The sequence below is a fragment of the Mytilus trossulus genome, chromosome 6 (genome assembly GCF_036588685.1).
Source record: "Mytilus trossulus isolate FHL-02 chromosome 6, PNRI_Mtr1.1.1.hap1, whole genome shotgun sequence".
In the NCBI taxonomy this organism is placed as follows: domain Eukaryota; kingdom Metazoa; phylum Mollusca; class Bivalvia; order Mytilida; family Mytilidae; genus Mytilus; species Mytilus trossulus.
This window is the reverse complement of record NC_086378.1, coordinates 91,082,680-91,106,987: the sequence shown is the minus strand read 5'-3', so window position 1 is coordinate 91,106,987 and position 24,308 is coordinate 91,082,680. Positions and strand designations below refer to the sequence as shown.

Here is a 24,308-nt window from a genome sequence, read left to right as displayed (position 1 = left end):
CCCTATGTTCTATTTTTAGCCGTGGCGGCCATCTTGGTTGGATGCCCGGGTCACCAGACACATTTTTTAAACTGCAAACCCCAAGATGAGTGTGGCCAAGTTTGGATTTATTTGGCCCAGTAGTTTCAGAGAAGAAGATTTTTGTAAAAGATAACTATGATTTACGAAAAATGGTTGAAAATTGACTATAAAGGGCAATAACTCCTAAAGGGGTCAACTGACCATTTCGGTCATGTTGACTTTATATTTGTAAATCTTACTTTGCTGAACATTATTGCTGTTTACAGTTTATCTCTATCTATAATAATATTCTAGATAATAACCAAAAACAGCAAAAGTTCTTTAAAATTACCAATTCGCCGAATTTCAGGGGCAGCAACCCAACAATGGGTTGTCCAATTCATCTGAAAATTTCAGGGCAGATAGATCTTGACCTGATAAACAATTTTACCACTTGTCAGACTTGCTCTAAATGCTATAGTGTTTGAGTTATAAGCCATTTTACCTTTATGTTCTATTTTTAGCCATGGCGGCCATCTTGGTTCGATGGCCGGGTCACCGGACACATTTTTAAACTGGATACCCCAAAGATGATTGTGGCCAAGTTTGGTTAAATTTGACCCAGTAGTTTCAGAGGAGAAGATTTTTGTAAAAGATTACTATGATTTACGATAAATGGTTAAAAATTTACTATAAAGGGCAATAACTCCTAAAGAGGTCAACTGACCATTTTGGTCATGTTGACTTATTAGTAAATCTGACTTTGTTGAACATAATTGCTGTTACAGTTTATCTCTATCTATAATTATATTCAAGATAATAACCAAAAACAGTAAAATTTCCTTAAAATTACCAATTCAGGGGCAGCAACCAAACAATGGGTTGTCCGATTCATCTGAAAATTTCAGGGCAGATAGATCTTGACCTGATAAACAATTTTACCACATGTCAGATTTGCTCTAAATGCTTTGGTTTTTTAGTCATAAGCCAAAAACTGCATTTTACCCCTATGTTCTATGTTTGGGCCAGGTGAGCTAAAAAGTAAACTCACAAAAATACTGAACTCAGTATTTTTTAAAAACTGAAAACAATTGTAATTTTAAACAGTCGTCACATTAATTATTTGATTAAATGATTTATCATTTGATAAATGGCACGCACAATATGTAGTGTTGGTTCGAGTAATAAAAAAAAACGTTCGCCGCGGGGACTCATGGTATCTTTTTAATGAACCGACACGAATCCATGTCGTTCATAATTTCTCTTATGATTGCATTGCAATCGGAAATTGATATTTCCGGATCTCTCGGCATTCCCCATTCGGTATCGAACGTTAAATCTAGAGAGAATAAATCAACACCGAATTTTCTACAACTTTCATTCTGTCCTTATTGAGTCCGAGACATCATTCGCTTTGGGGAAAACTGTGTAAGTCCGAACTCAAAGTTTTATTATTATCTCAAGTTATTCATTTTCTTCTGGACTCAAAAAGAACTCAAAAACAATATTTAGAGAATGAATTTCAAAAATTCACAGGCACTTCTTCTTCTTTCATAATTTTCAAGGATTTGTATAGTAATTATACAAATCCTTGGCTATTCAGCAACGGAAAAATACCATCACGCTGAAGTGCAGGTTCTGTACAAGTTGTGATCAACACAACCGAAAAGTAAATACATATATACAAGTTTAAAATTTGTGGTCGGTGCAGGATAAAACAACTTTTAACCCTTTCAGCGCTGAGACGTTGTTTTTTCACATCGTTACGTTGCCATACATATTTCAATGACGTTACTAAAATGATATGTAACGTAACGTCAACACATTACCTACAAGCACATGCACGCTATCCTCCTTAATCGATTAATTGTACATCTCATATATGCGGAGAAATGTCCCATATCTCCGGCCACCTTTGAATTAACTTGAGTTCATGTAGGGAATGCGTATTTCCAGTGATTTTTGTTTAATTTTCAGGATAGAATTCAAAGTTTATTTTTTTAATAATATGTATTCTTTTCTAGAATACTATTTAAAACACCTGACAATATGGAAATAAATGAAGATTTTTATAGCTAGATAGATATCATTAACAATGAAGATATATTAATGAAAATATAGCTTAATTTCTGGGTTTTTTTTATATAAAAAGGGTGGTAAACGGTTATTTTCGTGCAACATGTTTGACATTTTTATTCCACGTGTAGCCGTGAAAAAGGTTGCCCTTACTCATCGTAATTTGTGAAATCGTTAAAAAGATCAACGTGCAAGAAAATTTTAATTGTTCTTCATCGTTAAATGGCAATTTTATTTCGCCTTCTTTCGTGTAGTTACCCCCTCTCTTTACTCCCCTCTATAAAGCATCATCAAATGATTAAAAAAAACAAGCAGTGTTCTCAGTTTCTTCATACTTGGCACTGGTCTGTTTTTTCTGAAGCACCATCGATGAAGAGTTCGACTGAACACTTTGCAGATCTTTGCATATCACCACAAAATTAGGGATACCAGTAAATAGCATTGTAATAAATCAACCATCATATAGTCTCAATTTATTGAATAATGAATAGTTCAGCGGCAAATATTTCATGAATACACAACAATAACTTATCTTTTTTCTGATAATGTATAATCTGAAATAAGTTTGCTTTAACATTACAATAGTGTGACTTATCTTTCATTTTGATTTGCCGGTTTGGTTTTGAAGAATGTCACTTTTCTGACTAGACCAGTACATGTAGTTGTGAATATTTAGCATTCATTTTGCTTCTTTTTTTTATATAGCTTAAAATTATTTAAGTTTTTGGTTTTCTATAATTCAAGTCAATTAATGTTTTACATGTCAACGGCATGCAAATTTTCATAATTTCACTACATATTTATTTATGCAGCACTTGGTGTCTAAATTTAATGTATTAATATCTGTGGTTCAAACTGTTTTGACCTTTTTATAGAGAAAGCCGATTTTTTCCAGATACTATTTAAAAAAAAGTGTACAATTAAAGGTACAGGTTTAAGAAAAACTTTGCTGTGCTAAATACATGTCTGACCTAACCTCAGTTATGTCATTAAATGGGGCCTGTCGCTAAAATAATTTTATGTTTCTTGTTGCGATCATTGACATCGAAAATCTGATATGAACCCCTTTTTCTCTGGTGTGATTTCGGCAGAAAATGAGGAGAAACTATCTCATCGTATAGACACATTCTTTTGGCAAGAGTTTATTTAGGGGTTTCGTTAAAATAGATATAGCCCTAACTGCTTGAACTATTTTCCTTCATTAATTCCTACATTATGAATTATAGTGTCTAATTACTAGTACATATATACACAGTTAGTTTGAAGTTTAATGGAATAAAAGAGGTCAATGTTGATACCAGTAGTATTACGGACGACGTACTTTCCTTTTTACTGTGATTAATTCTTCAAGTAATGAATTTGATTTTAATAAATGCACAAATATAATCAAAAACTGGTCGACTTACATTAAAACCCTTCTCTCAATTTTAAAAAGAGATCCATGCATGCCAGACTCAGTGAAAATGAGACTTTAACTCCAGTACACAAACAAATTTACAAAGATACATAGAGGTCAACTTACAGTCTGAGAAGAGGATAGTCGGACACATGCATTATATGATATTTCAAACATTAAAAGCAAAAGTATAAATTGGCTGCGAATATATTATTGGAGGCTACACATATTTGTTATACCATTCACTTCCTAAATTAAAATTTAGCAGTCTGATATTAACGAACACAACTGCTTAGTCAATAAAAAAAAAACCCACTCAAATACTATAGCCACCAAAGTCATCGGGACAATGCTACGGGTCGTCGTACTGCCTCATACAATAGTTATGTATATATGATCTCCCCCAGTTTTTGGTTGGGTTGATGTTGCTCAGTCTTTAGTATTCTTTTCTGCCTGTGTAAATTTTAAAACTTGTCTTGTGGTCAGTATTATTTTTTTGCCATGGCATTGACTTGTGAGTTTGACTATCTCTTTAGTATCTTTTACCTCTCTTTTTTTATGCACGATTGGTCACTATATAATTCAATGTGAAACATGTAAAATGAGGTGAGCATGACATGTTTAAGCTTTAAGCATTGCAGGATTGAAAAAAAACCCATGAAAAACAAAAGGTATGTGATACGACAGCCACTTTGCCAAAGGCTTCTTCTTGGCTGTGGAACAACTCAGTATTTTTTGTAGGCGTTAATTCCCTCCTCTAATCTAGATCTGTCGGGTACCAGTTTAATATTAGAACTGATATTAAAAAACTTTTAAAAAGAGCTTTGCTTGTCAAAATTGGACCAAGCACAAAAAAACAAAAACAACACAGTAACAAAGGACAAAAATAAATCCAAAAAAACTCAGTAAGTGATGAGTAAATCAAAACACTATCTTAACTCAAAATTGAATATGTATTCTAATATTGAATTGACAACAAAGTGAGACACATGGACACATAAGGCGGAGTATGCAGATTGTATGTTATAATTTTAGTATAAGAATGATAAATACAAAAATCCGGGTCCAGTTTATTTGGTTTTAGCAGAAAATTATTTTTACAATGAGATGACCGGCATTGTCAAAATTATTCATTATAAATTATAACTTTAATATTTGTTGTTTTTAAAACTAGCGAAGTCAACCCACGTTTAAGCCAACCCCAAATGGGTAAATTTGATGGGTAAAATAGTGCATTTAAAAAGAGATACTCCCGAATTCTACCGACTTTATTTGCAGAGCTAACCTTCTAAATTTGAACTAACAGTTTTATTGAATAAATTTACAAACAACAAACTATTAAACAAATTATCGAATGATTTTCGATCTGTAACACTTCACATTGTAAAAATCGGTAAAAACTCGATGGTTTTACTGCAAAACGTTTCCAGTAATATCAAGTACCTGCCACTTTTATACGCACAAACGTCACACACAGCATCAGTTTTGATGACGTCATTCAGATAAACGTTACAATTTAAAAATAAAATAACAATTTTTTTTTTTTTTTTAACCATGTGCATGATGTGAGCTAATTTCATTCAGTTAATTTAATAAATAAAGGCATACAAAGTTTATAATTGTAGTACAGATTGTGTAAAAATTTGCACATTATCTCAGAAAAAAATAGTTTTCAACCCCAAAATTCAATATATAATTTGAGACTTTTATTTTTATTCTTGAATAACAGAACAAAGTCAATTATTTTTCTTTAAACCTTATATGGTTTCAGCAGTCAAATGAAGTTTTTTATATACGTTTTTAATGCTTTGTATGTTCTACTGAAAAACGACAAAAATGTCGTTTTGGCATGCTAGCGGTAAACGACAAAAATGTCGTTTTGGCGCCGAAAGGGTTAACAAGGATATCTTTACAGCATCACTGTGTCTCTGGTCTCAGGATGGAGGTGTGACCAGAGGTTTTCGGTGTCAGTTGAAATGTTTCCTGGTAGATTGTTCCAGTCTCGAATTGTTTCTATCCATTTCCATCGGAAAGACCCAATATCAATACATTCCATGGATAGAAACAAGTGCCTGTGTTGAAAATCATGCATAAATTGAAATTTTAGTCATAATTAATATGACGTCGTAAAAACAGCAATTTTATAAAACATAACACATAGTTGAGAACTAAGCATATGGCTTAGGAAGTCATACATGTCATACTTATGTGGGTTCTTGGTCTAGTGGTTAAGACTCATGGCTACAGTACTGAAGGCCCCAGTTTCCATCCTGACTCGGGGCACTGGAAATTATAGTACATTACATCACTGTCACCCTCCCACACACTCCTCTGGTACCCAAAGTGCAGTTTAAACTAGAATGGTTACTTTGGGGGCCTCGGTTGGTCAAAGTTGTCTCCTGGCCCTACTCTCACCTGGAGATCAATCTTCTTAGACATCTCTAGACATGGTTTGTCTGTTTTGGCCAAGTGGCCTGGTGGTTTTCTCCAAGTACATTGGCTCCCTCCACCATACATGTAAAGACTGCTCAGTGTCCTAACACTCCCTTTGTGTTGGCGGGGATTGATTGTCGTTGTAATAAATTATCTAGCATATATGTGACCTGTACCTCATTTCATTGATCAGTGATTAAGGCTAAAGTTAGGTTGTCAACTCTTTATCTTCATGTACAATGATGTAAAATACGATAAAAAGTAAAATCAGATAAATACTGAACTATAAACAATAGTATGAATAGCTCAACTGTATTTGGTTCATAGAATGATTGTAAAGTGTAAACACCTGAATGGCAAGTTTCATCAGACCTTAACCATGTTAACCTCAATATCGTGGTTCATTGGACAATGTTTAGTTTTAGTGGTTTGGTCTATTGCTCGGATACAACTGGAATGATTGTAAGGTGTGAATGTCTGTTTAGCAGGTTTAAATTTCCATATGACTTTGACCTCATTTTCATGGTTTATTGGTAAGTGATAAGCTTTCATTGTCTTGTTCGTTTAATAGATACTATAAGCATGAATGTTGACTTTTTATAGTTAAAGTATTTAAGGTGTACATGTCTGGCTGACATGGTCCATTAGCATGATTAGTCGGTAACTTCATTTTCTAACAACATGGATAATATAAGTAAATGTGATCATGGTGATACTTGTAGTAAAACCTTCAAACTACAGCCGTCAAAATAGATTCAATAATAAGTAAACTGGTAAAGCAGGTTAGACATTTCTTTTATACAATGTATATTGATAGAAACCAACATCTTTACCAAGGATAACAACCAAGTCTCCTTCTCTCCACATCCTTGGCTTGTAAACATGAGAGATCAAACAAAATGTAGGAGTTTGAGATTAATCTTATACAATGTATATTGATAGAAACCAACATCTTTACCCAGGATAACAACCAAGTCTCCTTCTCTCCACATCCTTGGCTTGTAAACATGAGAGACCAAACAAAATGTAGGAGTTTGAGATTAATCTTATACAATGTACATTGATAGAAACCAACATCTTTACCCAGGATAACAACCAAGTCTCCTTCTCTCCACATCCTTGGCTTGTAAACATGAAAGATCAAACAAAATGTAGGAGTTTGAGATTAATCTTATACAATGTATATTGATAGAAACCAACATCTTTACCCAGGATAACAACCAAGTCTCCTTCTCTCCACATCCTTGGCTTGTAAACATGAAAGACCAAACAAAATGTAGGAGTTTGAGATTAATCTTATACAATGTACATTGATAGAAACCAACATCTTTACCCAGGATAACAACCAAGTCTCCTTCTCTCCACATCCTTGGCTTGTAAACATGAGAGACCAAACAAAATGTAGGAGTTTGAGATTAATCTTATACAATGTATATTGATAGAAACCAACATCTTTACCCAGGATAACAACCAAGTCTCCTTCTCTCCACATCCTTGGCTTGTAAAGATGAGAGACCAAACAAAATGTAGGAGTTTGAGATTAATCTTATACAATGTGTACTGATAGAAACCAAGGATAACAACCAAGTCTCCTTCTCTCCACATCCTTGGCTTGTAAAGATGAGAGACCAAACAAAAGGTAGGAGTTTGAGATTAATCTTATACAATGTACATTGATAGAAACCAACATCTTTACCAAGGATAACAACCAAGTCTCCTTCTCTCCACATCCTTGGCTTGTAAACATGAGAGATCAAACAAAATGTAGGAGTTTGAGATTAATCTTATACAATGTATATTGATAGAAACCAACATCTTTACCCAGGATAACAACCAAGTCTCCTTCTCTCCACATCCTTGGCTTGTAAAGATGAGAGACCAAACAAAATGTACATGATGTATGAGATTAATCTTATACAATGTATATTGATAGAAACCAACATCTTTACCAAGGATAACAACCAAGTCTCCTTCTCTCCACATCCTTGGCTTGTAAACATGAGAGATCAAACAAAATGTAGGAGTTTGAGATTAATCTTATACAATGTATATTGATAGAAACCAACATCTTTACCCAGGATAACAACCAAGTCTCCTTCTCTCCACATCCTTGGCTTGTAAAGATGAGAGACCAAACAAAATGTACGAGTTTGAGATTAATCTTATACAATGTACATTGATAGAAACCAACATCTTTACCCAGGATAACAACCAAGTCTCCTTCTCTCCACATCCTTGGCTTGTAAACATGAGAGACCAAACAAAATGTAGGAGTTTGAGATTAATCTTATACAATGTATATTGATAGAAACCAACATCTTTACCCAGGATAACAACCAAGTCTCCTTCTCTCCACATCCTTGGCTTGTAAACATGAAAGATCAAACAAAATGTAGGAGTTTGAGATTAATCTTATACAATGTATATTGATAGAAACCAACATCTTTACCCAGGATAACAACCAAGTCTCCTTCTCTCCACATCCTTGGCTTGTAAAGATGAGAGACCAAACAAAATGTAGGAGTTTGAGATTAATCTTATACAATGTATATTGATAGAAACCAATATCTTTAACAAGGATAACATCCAAGTCTCCTTCTCTCCACATCCTTGGCTTGTAAACATGAGAGACCAAACAAAATGTACATGATGTATGAGATTAATCTTATACAATGTATATTGATAGAGATGAAATCTTTTCTTACCAAGGATTACCATCCAGTCCCCTCCTCTCCACATGGATAGTAATCCTAGGCTTTTAAAAATGAGAAAAATAGTAATAACATGTAATGTAGGAGATGTAGGTTAAATTGTCATACAATGTATTACCAAAATACTGACATATCATATTAGATATTTAGATGAGTTTTTCTTTATATTTCCAGAAATATGAATAGTATTGTAAAAAGTGGATACTTGAAGAGGCATAGTAGTAAGTATAAAACAGACAATGCATTATGTGTGTCCCCATCTTTGTAGCAATTTTTAAAAAGTTTAAGTATATGTTGTTTTCATAAAACTGCAAAGGAAGCTTCGATGTAGAAAATTTGAAACAACAGCAATAAAGTAAACAGATGTTCCAATCTCAAAACCCCATTCTTATCAAGGGTAAAAAAAAACAAAAAAAAGACCAGAGGGAATCAGTTATAAACTTTTCTTTTTACCTTGATTCTTTTTATCCAGTAATTGTTTGGAAAAACAAATTTAAATTTGAATAGTATAAAATTATACTTGCAAGAACTTCAATCACCGAATTTGATCATAATTTTTTCAGAGATTATATTCAGTTCCTTAATTGATACTGACACTGAGTATTCTTTTTGTTTGGTCATTTATATGCTATACAGAGTTTTCTGTGTGGAGGTTTCAATGATGCAGATGGTGGTCCATGTTAACCCTTAATCAGTCAATTTATTTTGTAGAAGGTTTCCTGTCTGGAGGCTGGAATAATGTATGGGTTGTGTTGTACAATGACAGTAGTTTATGTGTTTATAAACGACAAGGTGATAATGAAATTAAAGCAAAGGCTTACATGAAGGTAATATTGGGTTTATGTGACTGATTATTGGACAAAAGCAAAAAGTCTTTCATCACATGGCACCATACTCAACTCATTCTACACACCCGTCTTTAAACAAACTCATTCTACACATGGCACCTTACCCTTCAGGAGTACTTGAGATCACCCCCAGTTTTTGGTGGGGTTCATGTTGCTTAGTCTTAAGGTTTCTGTGTTGTGTCTTGCATTTGTCTTGTATACAATTAGTTGTCAGTTTGTCTTTTATTTTTTAACCATGGCATCATCAGCTTATTTTCTATCTTTGAGCATGTTGAGTTGACTGTCCCTCTTGTAAGGCACTGGTATCTTTCGCCACTCTTTTACAAAAGTCATCCTACAGTACACATTAGACCAATTTAAGGTCATATTTGTGTGTCCACACTTGTATGTCTAATTTTAGGAAGTATGAAAACACTTTGCCTATGAAGACTTTACAGAAGGGATGTAAGATACTGCAGTCATATCTGTGTGTCCACACTTTTATTTCTAAATTTAGGAAGTATGTAACCACTTTGTTTATGGAGACTTTACAGAAGGGATGTAAGATACTGCAGTCATATCTGTGTGTCCACACTTTTATTTATAAATTTAGGAAGTATGTAAACACTTTGTTTATTGAGACTTTACAGAAAGGATGTAAGATACTGCAGTCATATCTGTGTGTCCACACCTTTTTTCTAAATTTAGGAAGTATGTAAACACTTTGTTTATGGAGACTATATATACTGAAGGAATGGTTCATACTACAGTCATATTTGTGTGTCCACACTTTATTTCTAATTTTAGGAAGTATGTAAACGCTTTGCTTATGGAGACTATACAGAAGGGATGGTAGATAGACCTGATATACCTGCTGGCTATAGCTTTAAACAAATGTTAGCCATACCAGTCAAACCAAGTCATAAGGCTAAGGTCCTGTGGTTTCTATGTAGGGATGAGGCAGAACTAAGGTGAGTAAATGACATTACAAGTCATAAGGCTAAGGTCCTGTGGTTTCTATGTAGGGATGAGGCAGAACTAAGGTGAGTAAATGTCAAACCAAGTCATAAGGCTAAGGTCCTATGGTTTCTATGTAGGGATGAGGCAGAACTTAGGTGAGTAAATGTCAAACCAAGTCATAAGGCTAAGGTCCTTTGGTTTCTATGTAGGGATGAGGTAGAACTAAGGTGAGTAAATGTCAAACCAAGTCATAAGGCTAAGGTCCTGTGGTTTCTATGTAGGGATGAGGCAGAACTAAGGTGAGTAAATGTCAAACCAAGTCATAAGGCTAAGGTCCTATGGTTTCTATGTAGGGATGAGGCAGAACTTAGGTGAGTAAATGTCAAACCAAGTCATAAGGCTAAGGTCCTATGGTTTCTATGTAGAGATGAGGCAGAACTAAGGTGAGTAAATGTCAAACCAAGTCATAAGGCTAAGGTCCTATGGTTTCTATGTAGAGATGAGGTAGAACTAAGGTGAATAAATGTCAAACCAAGTCATAAGGCTAAGGTCCTGTGGTTTCTATGTAGGGATGAGGCAGAACTAAGGTGAGTAAATGTCAAACAAAGTCATAAGGCTAAGGTCCTATGGTTTCTATGTAGGAATGAGGCAGAACTAAGGTGAGTAAATGTCAAACCAAGTCATAAGGCTAAGGTCCTGTGGTTTCTATGTAGGGATGAGGCAGAACTAAGGTGAGTAAATGTCAAACCAAGTCATAAGGCTAAGGTCCTGTGGTTTCTATGTAGGGATGAGGCAGAACTAAGGTGAGTAAATGTCAAACCAAGTCATAAGGCTAAGGTCCTGTGGTTTCTATGTAGGGATGAGGCAGAACTAAGGTGAGTAAATGTCAAACCAAGTCATAAGGCTAAGGTCCTATGGTTTCTATGTAGAGATGAGGCAGAACTAAGGTGAGTTAATGTCAAACCAAGTCATAAGGCTAAGGTCCTATGGTTTCTATGTAGAGATGAGGCAGAACTAAGGTGAGTAAATGACATTACAAGTCATAAGGCTAAGGTCCTATGGTTTCTATGTAGGGATGAGGCAGAACTAAGGTGAGTTAATGTCATTACAAGTCATAAGGCTAAGGTCCTATGGTTTTTATGTAGAGATGAGGCAGAACTTAGGCGAGTAAATGTCAAACCAAGTCATAAGGCTAAGGTCCTATGGTTTCTATGTAGAGATGAGGCAGAACTAAGGTGAGTAAATGTCAAACCAAGTCATAAGGCTAAGGTCCTGTGGTTTCTATGTAGGGATGAGGCAGAACTAAGGTGAGTAAATGTCAAACCAAGTCATAAGGCTAAGGTCCTGTGGTTTCTATGTAGGGATGAGGCAGAACTAAGGTGAGTAAATGTCAAACCAAGTCATAAGGCTAAGGTCCTGTGGTTTCTATGTAGAGATGAGGCAGATCTAAGGTGAGTAAATGACATTACAAGTCATAAGGCTAAGGTCCTATGGTTTCTATGTAGGGATGAGGCAGAACTAAGGTGAGTTAATGTCATTACAAGTCATAAGGCTAAGGTCCTATGGTTTCTATGTAGAGATGAGGCAGAACTTAGGTGAGTAAATGTCAAACCAAGTCATAAGGCTAAGGTCCTATGGTTTCTATGTAGAGATGAGGCAGAACTAAGGTGAGTAAATGTATAAGGCTAAGGTCCTGTGGTTTCTATGTAGGGATGAGGCAGAACTAAGGTGAGTAAATGTCAAACCAAGTCATAAGGCTAAGGTCCTATGGTTTCTATGTAGGGATGAGGCAGAACTAAGGTGAGTAAATGTCAAACCAAGTCATAAGGCTAAGGTCCTATGGTTTCTATGTAGAGATGAGGCAGAACTAAGGTGAGTAAATGTCAAACCAAGTCATAAGGCTAAGGTCCTGTGGTTTCTATGTAGGGATGAGGCAGAACTAAGGTGAGTAAATGTCAAACCAAGTCATAAGGCTAAGGTCCTGTGGTTTCTATGTAGGGATGAGGCAGAACTTAGGTGAGTTAATGTCAAACCAAGTCATAAGGCTAAGGTCCTTTGGTTCCTATGTAGAGATAAGGAAGAACTTAGGTAAGTTAATAGACAGATTCTCTAATAGTCTTTGGTAATTATAACTGCTGCTTTAAATTGTCTGACTGCTCTAAAAAAGTGGGGTATTATTCTGTGTTACCTCTGTCTGTCCATTCAGATTGACAGAAATAAAGGCAACAGTATTATACTGCTGTTCAAAATTCATAAATCAATAGAGAAAAAACAAATCGGGTTACAAACTAAAACTGAGGGAAACGTATCAAATATAAAAGAACTACGACACAACAGAGACACAACACCGAAAAGTAACACACACAAAATTTAATGTAAGAATGGCCATTTTTCTGACTTGGTACAGGGCATTTTATGAAAAAATGGTGGGTTGAACCTGGTTTTGTGGCATGCCAAACCTGACGCTTTAATGTCAGTGTTAATTATAACATTAAAATGACAACATTACATGACAGGGTTAAATAAATAAACAGAAACTTTTAAATTAAAAATGACCAGAGTAATAAGATTTTCAAATAAGTCAACATGACCAAAATAGACATTTGACCTCTTATAGCATGTATAGGAGCAGTTGCTTTTGAATGATTATTTCACCCTTTTTGCATTAAGTTATAGAAGATACAGAGAATCTACAAATATGTCAAATGACCAAAATTGTATTTATCCCGTAAAGGAGTAATTGGCTGTAAATAATGATTTTACCCCTTTTACATTTTTTCAGAAATTATATAGTACAAATAGAAAATCTTGTAAGCAGATAAAAATGATAAACAAGATAAGTTTAATAATATTTGGTGAATTTCTTAACAGAAACTGTACCAGAAAGAAAGTAAATGAAATAAGGCAAAATGTTTGTATAAATTAAATCTACTATTTAGTCAACATGGCCAAAATTGTTCAACAACCCCTTATATTTCCAGAGGCCAAAGATAACCAACAATGTTTATTTTTTCAGTGAATGGATGAAAGCAATTTGCAGTACTGTAAGTTAATATTAAACAGAATAATTTGCACTATAAATAAGTACAATATAGTAACAAATTACACCCATCATCCATCATGAATTCAAGATGTACTACGTTAAATTCAAAATTGATCAAGTTTAATGACAGTTTACCTTACCATTTATACTTGAGGCAGAAATAAAAAATGAACCAAATAAAAAGAAACAGCATTAAACATTGTAATTTAAGGGTGGCATACAATATTTTTTCATTTAGAAAATTACCGTAACCAAACACAAAGCATGTTTACTTTTGTCGCAGAAAGCTCTACATAGGGATAGTGATCTGTTTATGGCGGCGTTAGCTAACTTCTTACAAGCTTTTTATTTCAGAAGGTGGAATAACTGGATGCTTCATATTTTCATGTCTCATGTTCGGAAGTTTCTGTCAGTGTCTTGTCTTATATCCTTGACCTCATTTTCATGGTTCAGTGACTTCTTGCAAAAAAAGTTAAGATTTTTTGTACTGTTCAATTTTGTCTTATTATAGGTAATAGGATAAATATATTGGTCATGTGCGTACCTTGCAAGGTCCTCATGCCTGTAAGACAGTTTTCACTTGACCCTGACCTCATTTCATGGATCAGTGAACAAGGTTAAGTTTTGGTGGTCATTTCCATATCTCAGAAGGTCTAGTATATTCGGTGTATGGAAGCACTGTAAGGTGTACATGTCCAACTAGCAGGTGTCATCTTACCATGACCTGACTTTCATGGTTCAGTGGTCAAAGTTAAGTTTTTGAGTTTTGTTCTATTTATCTAATTATACTCTATGGAAAAAGTCAACTATATTTGGTGTATGGAAATATTTTATGATTTATATGTCAGTCGCTCATGTTGTATTTGACCGTGACCTCATTTTCACAATTCATTGCTCAGTGTTAATGTTTTGTGTTTTGGTCTGTTTTTCTTAAACTATAAGCAATAGGTCAACTATATTTGTTGTATGGAAGAATTGTAAGAGGTACATGTCTGCCTGGCATAGTTCATCTGACCTTGACCTCATTTTAATGGTTCAGTGGTCAATTTTTAGTTTTCTTGGTTAATATTAAGTTTATGTGACAGTTGTAATAAAGCCTTATATTTAAGACCATCAACATAATATCAATGATTAGTAAGGGAGGCAAGACATTTCAGCTATGCACTCTTGTTTAATCAAGATCTAGATGTTACAACATCACTGCATTCAGTGCTGTAAGCCATATCTATCTGCCTGTGACTAACAAATATATGGAAATTGCAAGCAGTGCCGTATACAATTTACAACTGTAGTGACAACATGTAAAGTACTGTTAATCGTTAAGATAAAAAGTAACACAGAGCTGTACTATAAGATCACAGGATTTAAATTACTAGTTGATTTTTATCGTTATTCTTAAACATCTGTAGGCTGCAGTTCCACTTTCTTTTGAATTAAGATACAACTTGATTATTTAATAGTCAAGTTCTTTTTGAGAGCAATTCATCAAATGATTCTTTTAGAGATAAACTTTCAATATTACATCATTTAATTCTTCTTTACAGCTGCCACAACCAAGTTCTAATCAACAGGGTCCACCACCCCAACAGCCCATGCATCAACAAGCTCCAGTCCACTCAGCACCTCCACCCTACACCCCTGGACCAGCTCCATATCCTGCTCAGGCCCCAGGAGGTCCAGCTCCTATAGGATTTGCTGGTTTAACAGGTAAGACAACATGAATAGTTTTACCTGTTAGTGGTTTGTCTTCAACAGCTTTGGTTTTATTAACAGGGGTTAGAGCACAGATTTTATTTGCTTGATTGTTTTCTCTTAGTTTTAATGGCGGTAGCCTTATCATTATTTTACAATTTCAATTTACAGTCAAACTTTGTTGTGTGGAAGTTGAAGGGACCATTTTAGTATTGGACTCATCCGAGGTTCGACTCATCTGAGGTCGAGTGTATCATCATAAATCTGGAATGCATGAAATACGGTATAAGATTTGTGTCGACTAGATACAATGAACAGTGGGCCTTTTTTCTGATATGACACGAAATGATTGTGTATTCAATCTTAATTTTTGGTCCTTTGGTGATAATTAAACACATATACAAATCATGCACAAATAAAATTAATAGTCAACACAAATATTTACAAAGGTCAGTCACTTAAAACTATGAAATCACTCGCTGCACGAAATAAGTTCATAACGGCCTATGATGAGGTCGTCTGCTTTCATTAAATTATCATGAATTTATTATAATTGTCCTAATCCTTTTATTTATTGTAATTAATGAGTTTTAAATATAGTGATTCATTTAATCTCGGCTTGGGTTCGTTTTTATCTGAGGTGAAAAATGTTCAACACACTAAAATTCCACTTGAACAATCAATAAAGGTATTTAAAATTAGCTGTCACCCAAACATGTCATTTTAACGGTTATGCAAACAAGTATGTTTAACTCATCTTCATCTCTTTTGAAAATGATTAGGTGACATAAGAAATACATCTGATATGAATTTTTATCATTTGGTCTGCATCATTTGAATAATTTTACTTTCGAACTTCAAGACATCCGGGTCAATTTTCATTAATTTTACTTCGACAGGACTATAAAATTTACTTCACTTAACCGAGTATTCAAATCAACCGAGTTCGACTCATCAGAGGTAATTATGCATTGATCAAACGGAAATTTTACCATGACCAAGAAATAACTTCGACTCATTCAAGTTTTCGACACAACAAGGTTTGACTGTATTTGTATCCTGAAATTTTGAAGTGGGTATACAGACTAACAGACCTTTGTGTTTAGATTTTATACATCTATATTTACATTTCAATTGAAAAATTATGTTCTCTTCAATCAAAAATTAAGCACAAATATATTTTTTCTTTACAGGTGGTCCTTCTCCTAGTGGATACCCTGGTTACCCACAGCAACCAATGGCTCAGCCTTATCCTCAGCAGCCTTACTCGCAGGGATATCCTCAAGGCTATCCCACACAACAGTACGCTCCTCCTCCACAACCGGTATACCACCAGCAAGGGTATGCTCCACCACCACAGGGATACAGTCAGCCTCCTCCAGGTATGTATACAATCAACCTTATCCTCAGCTGACTTACTCACAGGGATATCCTCAAGGCTATCCCACACAACAGTACGCTCCTCCTCCACAACCTGTATACCACCAGCAAGGGTATGCTCCACCACCACAGGGATACAGTCAGCCTCCTCCAGGTATGTATACAATCAACCTTATCCTCAGCAGCCTTACTCGCAGGGATATCCTCAAGGCTATCCCACACAACAGTACGCTCCTCCTCCACAACCTGTATACCACCAGCAAGGGTATGCTCCACCACCACAGGGATACAGTCAGCCTCCTCCAGGTATGTATACAATCAACCTTATCCTCAGCTGCCTTACTCACAGGGATATCCTCAAGGCTATCCCACACAACAGTACGCTCCTCCTCCACAACCTGTATACCACCAGCAAGGGTATGCTCCACCACCACAGGGATACAGTCAGCCTCCTCCAGGTATGTATACAATCAACCTTATCCTCAGCTGCCTTACTCGCAGGGATATCCTCAAGGCTATCCCACACAACAGTACGCTCCTCCTCCACAACCTGTATACCACCAGCAAGGGTATGCTCCACCACCACAGGGATACAGTCAGCCTCCTCCAGGTATGTATACAATCAACCTTATCCTCAGCTGCCTTACTCACAGGGATATCCACAGGGTTATCCCACACAACAGTACGCTCCTCCTCCACAACCGGTATACCACCAGCAAGGGTATGCTCCACCACCACAGGGATACAGTCAGCCTCCTCCAGGTATGTATACAATCAACCTTATCCTCAGCAGCCTTACTCACAGGGATATCCACAGGGTTATCCCAAACAACAGTACGCTCCTCCTCAACAACCGGTATACCACCAGCAAGGGTATGCTCCACAACCACAGGGATACAGTCAGCCTCCTCCAGGTATGTATACAATTAACCTTATCCCCAGCAGCCTTACTCACAGGGATATCCACAGGGTTATCCCACACAACAGTACGCTCCTCCTCCACAACCGGTATACCACCAGCAAGGGTATGCTCCACAACCACAGGGATACAGTCAGCCTCCTCCAGGTATGTATACAATTAACCTTATCCCCAGCAGCCTTACTCACAGGGATATTCTCAAGGCTATCCCACACAACAGTACGCTCCTCCTCCACAACCGGTATACCACCAGCAAGGGTATGCTCAACAACCACAGGGAAACAGTCAGCCTCCTCCAGGTATGTATACAATCAACCTTATCCTCAGCAGCCTTACTCAGAGGAATATCCTCAAGGCTATCCCACACAACAGTACGCTCCTCCTCCACATCCTGTATACCACCAGCAAGGGTATGCTCCACCACCACAGGGATCCAAATATAACAGAATAGAAATAAATTTAATGAGGTTTATGTATTAGAATATTAATATATGCTTGTCAATGTTTCATTTCATTATCAAGTTAGATAACAAATTTGCCTTTGATATCAATAAATATGTTTTTATGTTAGCTTCATTGAAAAGATTTTAAAAGATTTGTATATGTGCATGATGTAACGGGCTGTGTATTGAGTTGAGGTAAATAATGTTATCCAATTATAATTGTAGACATCCTCGCTATTTTGAGGAAGTCATATCTTCATCTATCTGGAATAATGAGAACATTAAAATTGATAACGTCAGTGTTTATTATAGAAGTTGGGCACTAAACGGGGTATGGACTGCAAATGACCTTCTAAATGAGCAAGGAAATATATTGTCTTATCAAAATTTTGAACAGCTATATTCTTTTAAACCCACATTTTTACAATTTTATGGTATTAAAGTAGCATTAAAACAATGGCTACAATCTATGGGAATCAACACCGAAAGGGAAAAACAACAACAAGCTCTGTTACCTTTTAATATTAACATTTTTTTCAAATCAAACAAAGGTTCAAAAGACATGTATAATATATTAAATCTAGGTGCGATACCAGTTGTAATAGCAGCTGAGCGAAAATGGGAGGGTATATTAAATAAAGTTATAGGGGATTGGAAAAAAATCCATAACTGTGTCACTAAAATTTCAAAAAATACCAAGCTCTGTTGGTTTCAATACCGAATTATTCACCGTATTTTAGGTACTAATACTTTACTTTTAAAGATGAACCGTGTACAGTGTAATTTATGTACATTTTGCAAGGAAGAACCAGAAACCATAGAACACTTATTGTGGGGCTGTCATATTGTACCAGACAATTGGCACCATCTGAATGCCTGGATTTTTGAAACAACACATATTGAAATTCCACTTAATATAGATATAGTCATGTTTGGTCTTTATGATAACTATAAACTAAATTTTATAAAAAATAAAGTCATTTTACTAGTTAAGTATTTTATATACAGATCAAAGATGCGAGAGGAAAAACCTCATATAGAGGGACTTAAAAACTATATCAAAGAAAAATTGATTTTAGAAAAACATATTTCCTTAAAAAATATGAGTGTGAAAGATTATAACATGTACTGGAACCCCTGGGATAAAATCATTAATTAATTTAATAGTGAACTATTTTATATAGATGTGCCTGAAATGTAATTTCCATTATCACTATATATTTTTTGATGAAAATGTTATACTTCATCCATATTTATATCAAATCGTATTATTAGTTATTTATTTTTGTTTACTCTTTTTTGCTTGATTATGCTTATTTTTCTTGCTTGCTTTATTATGTGCCACAATAGATAATTTATGTAAATGCCTGTTAATCCATGAATAAAAAAAATAAATTATAAAAAAAAAAATAATTGTAGGAGCCTATGGTTACCAGCAGCAACCAGGCTATTACCAACAGCAACAACCAGTTGTAGTCCAGCAACACCATAAGAAAGGGGGTCTAGGCAATAAAGGCAAACTAGCTGCAGGTAATTATACTCAGTTTCATATTGTTCACACTTATGTTTCAATTTCTAAATTTTGATAATTTGATCTACATGGCAGCTTGACAAAGACGAAATTTACCCCCTAACCTAATGCTAGAGTAAGGTTATTATTATGAATACAGCCTAATAGAACAAACCATTTCAATGGATTGATTTTCCGCTTCGATAAACTACAAAGCACAGTAGTATGTCAAAAATCCAACAAACCCTTCAAAGGGTGCAGGGTTTATTTTGCTAGAACAACTTTAGAGAAATTTTAATTGGTAAATAAATCATCTTTTGTATTGAGTTTATAATTAGTTAATGTTCTGCATTCCCTTTATTTTTAGGTGTATTAGGTGGTGCTGCTCTTGGATACGGAGCCAGTCGAATGATGGGTGGAGGACTCGGTGGATTCGGAGGTCCATTTGGAGGATTTGGATTAGGTCACCATGGAAGTTGGAGTTCTCTAAGTAGTTTTGGTAGTTGTGGTAGTTTTGGAAGTTTTGGCAGCTTTGATTAATATTGAAAAAGATACTAAATTCTGTGTTATAAACTGGCTGTGCTTGATGATCTGCAAAGAAGAAATACATTTATGTAAACCAATGAAATCTGAAGCATTTGTTAAATATAGATGTAAACAAAAAACCTAGTTGTAGGTGTATTTTTTGCAACTTATACATGATATATATACAATATACAACTTGTTTCTCAAGTTATGAAATTTCATTAAAGTTATACATGAAAAATTACAAAAAATTTTAATAAGTTGATTTCTTAAAATTTTAAATGAAATTTTGTTAACATTTAGGTCACATTGTATCTGAGTATTTGAAAAATGAAACATGTTGAATTTATACAATCAAATTAAATTGTGTGAACAAGATCTATAAATTGTTAGAATGTGTGTGAACGTTACTGTGAATATGCATTTTTATTTCACTATAAATAACCAATTTTGTAAATCTTGGGTTGTACATTGACAAACGTTTGATAAATGGCTATGCAAGTTTATTGTCAGTAAACACAATATGGAAAATACAGAAATCTATTTGTTACATTTGACTTTTTTTGTTTAGAATTATCCTAAAACCTATAGAAGATTAAACTATATTAACATATAAAATAATCAAAATTGAAACTTTCCAATAAGTAATAAAATTAGCCAAGTATTTATATTATTATAATCATTGCTCAGGGCTTGTCAGTTAAGTGGTATTTTATTTTTTATTTTTCTACACTTGATATTTACTGCATGTTATCAAATCAATCTGTTAAAAAATCGTTGTTAGACTTTGTAACAATTTATTGTTTCACATATTTTAGAGTCTCAATCTAGAGGTCTTAAGTTAAGAATGGACAACAAATCAGCCACATTATCTCATTGCGGGTAAAATATGATGTTTTGATAGGTTTTAAAATCGTCATTTGATGGGGTTAATAAATTTCATATTGGGTTGAAAAAGTCACATCTACTGTTAATGGTGACCTCATCTATTAATTTTGTTTTGTTTCATTGTTTATTTTTTTTTAAAAGATGCAGCAGAAAAATTCTGTGCGTGAGATATTCATTGTATGGCTTTCTACGCATACTTACTTATTTAATCCTCTTTGTGTGCACTTGCAAAGAGGCCACTACATATAATTATTATAAAATATTAGCCAGACCTTGTAATGGGAAGTCATTTTGCACTCTCTTGCCAAAAAGATTCACCTTTTGGCATTGACTGATATTTTAATGTGTAAAAAAACCAACAATCTAATATACTTATTTGCATAACAATTTAAGTCTATATACAGTAGAAAGGAAAAGTCCTACAAATTAATCCCCTTTTATTTATCACTGAGATAATTGAGTTTTTTAGTTGACCTCTATTAAAGTTTTTGCGTCTTCTTTTGTTATGTTACATAGATGTAGTTCATGTATTTTATTCAAATGATTATGTAGTTTTGTATTTCATCAATATTATTTATCACTTTATTTTCTTAAAATATATATTTTATGTTAATTCAAAAGCAATACATGTATATCAATAATGTATAAAGTTTGATGAGACTCTACAAAGTTAGAGGGTTAGCGCTATAGAACCAGGTTTAATCCACCATTTTCTACATTTGAAAATGCCTGTACCAAGTCAGGAATATGATAGTTCTTGTCCATTCGTTTTTGATGCGTTTTGTTATTTGATTTTGCCATGTGATTATGGACTTTCCTAATTGATTTTCCTCTGAGTTCAGTATTTTTGTGATTTTACTTTTTACAGATGTCAGTATGTAAACAGCTTGTGAATTCATCAAATTTACATCATACATGATAAATTGTACAAGTTCATGGATTATACTGAATTTTGAAGAACAAAATTGAGGCATTTAAATATGAACATTTAGGCAGCAACCATTTATTTTTTTGGAGGAGGGAGTGCTAAGGATTTTTTTAGAAAAAAATAATTTGTTTTTGAACCTGAGCAAAAAAAAAATGTTTGTTTCACTCTCAGTTGCCACTATATGTAATGCTAAAACTAAATGAAAAAAAATGTTTTTGTCTTGTCGCCTAAAAAATAGATTGTTTTTTGCCAAAGGCAAAAAAAAATTTGTCCGGAAATTTTTTTTCCATACCCTCCTGAATATCAAATGGTTGCTGCCTTAGTGTTTGTCCAAAATCTGTAAACTCATTATCATTTCCTTTCACTGTGTCTCTCTAGGTTCTTCTCAGAATGATTGGCGGTATAAGTCAGGGACTTGGTCTCTCTAGATTTTTCTCAGAATGATTGAAGGTATAAATCAGGGTCTCTGTCTCTCTCAGATGCAGATTTGATTAGGGGGGGGGGGGGGCAGTTGCTAAAGCATGAAGCATGACTGGAGTGGGCCCCCTCTTAGGCAGTCAGTGGGCCCCCACTTACTAAAATTTCTAGATCCGCCAGTGTCTCTAGGTTCTTCTCAGAATGATTGGAGGTTCAAGTCAGGGACTTGGTCTCTCTAGATTTTTTTCAGAATGATTGTTGGTATATACCAGGGACTCTGTCTCTCTAGGTTCTTCTCAGAATGATTGGAGGTTCAAGTCAGGGACTTGGTCTCTCTAGATTTTTCTCATAATGATTAGAGGTATGAGCCAAGGACTGTCTCATGCGGTTGTGTATATTTAGCTTAAAATGTATGAAATGGGCCTTGTGATTTTTTATATGCATTATAAATTGTTGTATATTTTTACCTTATTTATTTGTTTATCCTCATCAATGTCATTGTTTATTAAGCTTCATAATATTGCTGCATTATCAAAACTAGCAAATCTTGCTTTAAATTGTGTTAAAGTATTTAATAACCATATATTTTTCATGGAAGCTCATTATATCAGATAAAATATATAAAAATTCATGTGTAGCAAATTAACTTTTAGTTAGTGTATAGTCGAGGAAATAAATTATCCAACAAAGGAAGAGACTTATAGCTGATTTAGTTACCTTTGATATAGAATGATCGGAATAAGTAAATGGCTCTTATATTGTCTGGTCTTCAGTTGATGGCTTAACTTTTTGTAACAAAAGCATGAAAAGTCGTGAACCATCTTGTAATAAACCTTTTGATTAGTTTCTTATTCTGTGACTGTGTGTTAAGTTTATATTGCCTGTATGTTATGTTGAATAAACACATTATATACCATGACAATTTGTTGTTATGTTTATATAGTTGTCTGTATACATATACCACTCTTCCAAACATGCAACATTGATAGTTCATAACACTTTGTTTGTTGAAAGATCCTGATTTGAAGATACCAACAATAGAAGGCATCATTGAAACATTGAAACATTGAAACATTGAAACATTTGAAACATTTTCATCATTGTTAGTTGGCAAATCTAAGTTATGTCCCCTTGTAATTAGAAACATTTGTATACAGCTTCATCAGATGTTCATGACACTTTGTAAATCATTAGCTCCTTATAACTTAATCAAAGCCTGAAAGGCTGTAAAAGCAATTGCTGCCATGTTTATGTTTTGGGGACTTTTTTTTCATCCACATATATTTAAGAATTAAACATGACAGGAGTGTTGTCTAGTGAGAATTAAGAAGGTTTTAACTTTATATCAATTAAAGACTTTAGCAGAAAGTCATTTTAATATGTTTTATATTTCACATGGAGACAACATGTTTACCAGGCTAAAGTTGGGGTCAAATATACATGTGCTGAAACATATAAACTCCAAGAGAAATTATTATGGATTATCCCATAGTAGTGGTTGTAACTGGGCAATAATTTCCTTTATTGATTTAATTTTCATAATTAATTTAAATTTAACACTTCAGTTAAAACATTTCAACTTTCCAGACGCAAATGTTGAAAAACGGAAAGAAACAAAATATTTTACAAGACATAATTTAAACATGTAAAAAATAAATATATATTTCAGCTGACTAAAAATATTTTCATAATGTTACTTTGTCATCATTTCTTAAAAACTAAGTCCCAAACATTATTGCTCAGTTGATATGTGTCATCCTCATGCGGTACGAGATAACTATAATTCTCATGCAATCCCGAAAAGAGGGGCCATCACAGACAAACATGACATTAAATCGTCATTATACGAACAAGAACAAACAGCTCTAAGTTGCTTTGATATTTATCCAATTTTCAGGAAACATTGTGAAAATGATCTTCAATATTTCGAAAACATGTGAAATAAAATTGCAAACACGGTGGACCGTCGAGGGTCAACAAACGTAGTAGACTCGTCCATTGGAAAGACGAGGATAATGGTTTCATCATTTGTCATGCATACCCAGTTTTGAATATGATATCCAAAAAGGATGTACTTTTTTTAATCTATGAAACTAGAAAATTCCAAATTGTAAATATCTCTTCATCTGGACTTGGCATCTATCACGTTTGGACGGGTCC

General features: G+C 34.4%; 1 protein-coding gene across 1 annotated transcript; it reads left to right on the top strand.

Moving 5' to 3' along the window:
• The first annotated feature begins 1,311 nt into the window (after positions 1–1,311).
• Positions 1,312–23,070, top strand: LOC134722218 (pleckstrin homology domain-containing family B member 2-like). Its single transcript, XM_063585828.1, has 9 exons — positions 1,312–1,428; positions 8,791–8,837; positions 9,328–9,443; positions 10,251–10,414; positions 13,420–13,447; positions 14,991–15,153; positions 16,332–16,520; positions 19,300–19,410; positions 19,758–23,070. The coding sequence occupies exons 2-9, from the start codon at positions 8,795–8,797 to the stop codon at positions 19,928–19,930; spliced, it is 987 nt and encodes a 328-aa protein (XP_063441898.1). The 5' UTR covers positions 1,312–1,428; positions 8,791–8,794; the 3' UTR covers positions 19,931–23,070.
• The last annotated feature ends 1,238 nt before the right edge of the window (positions 23,071–24,308 follow it).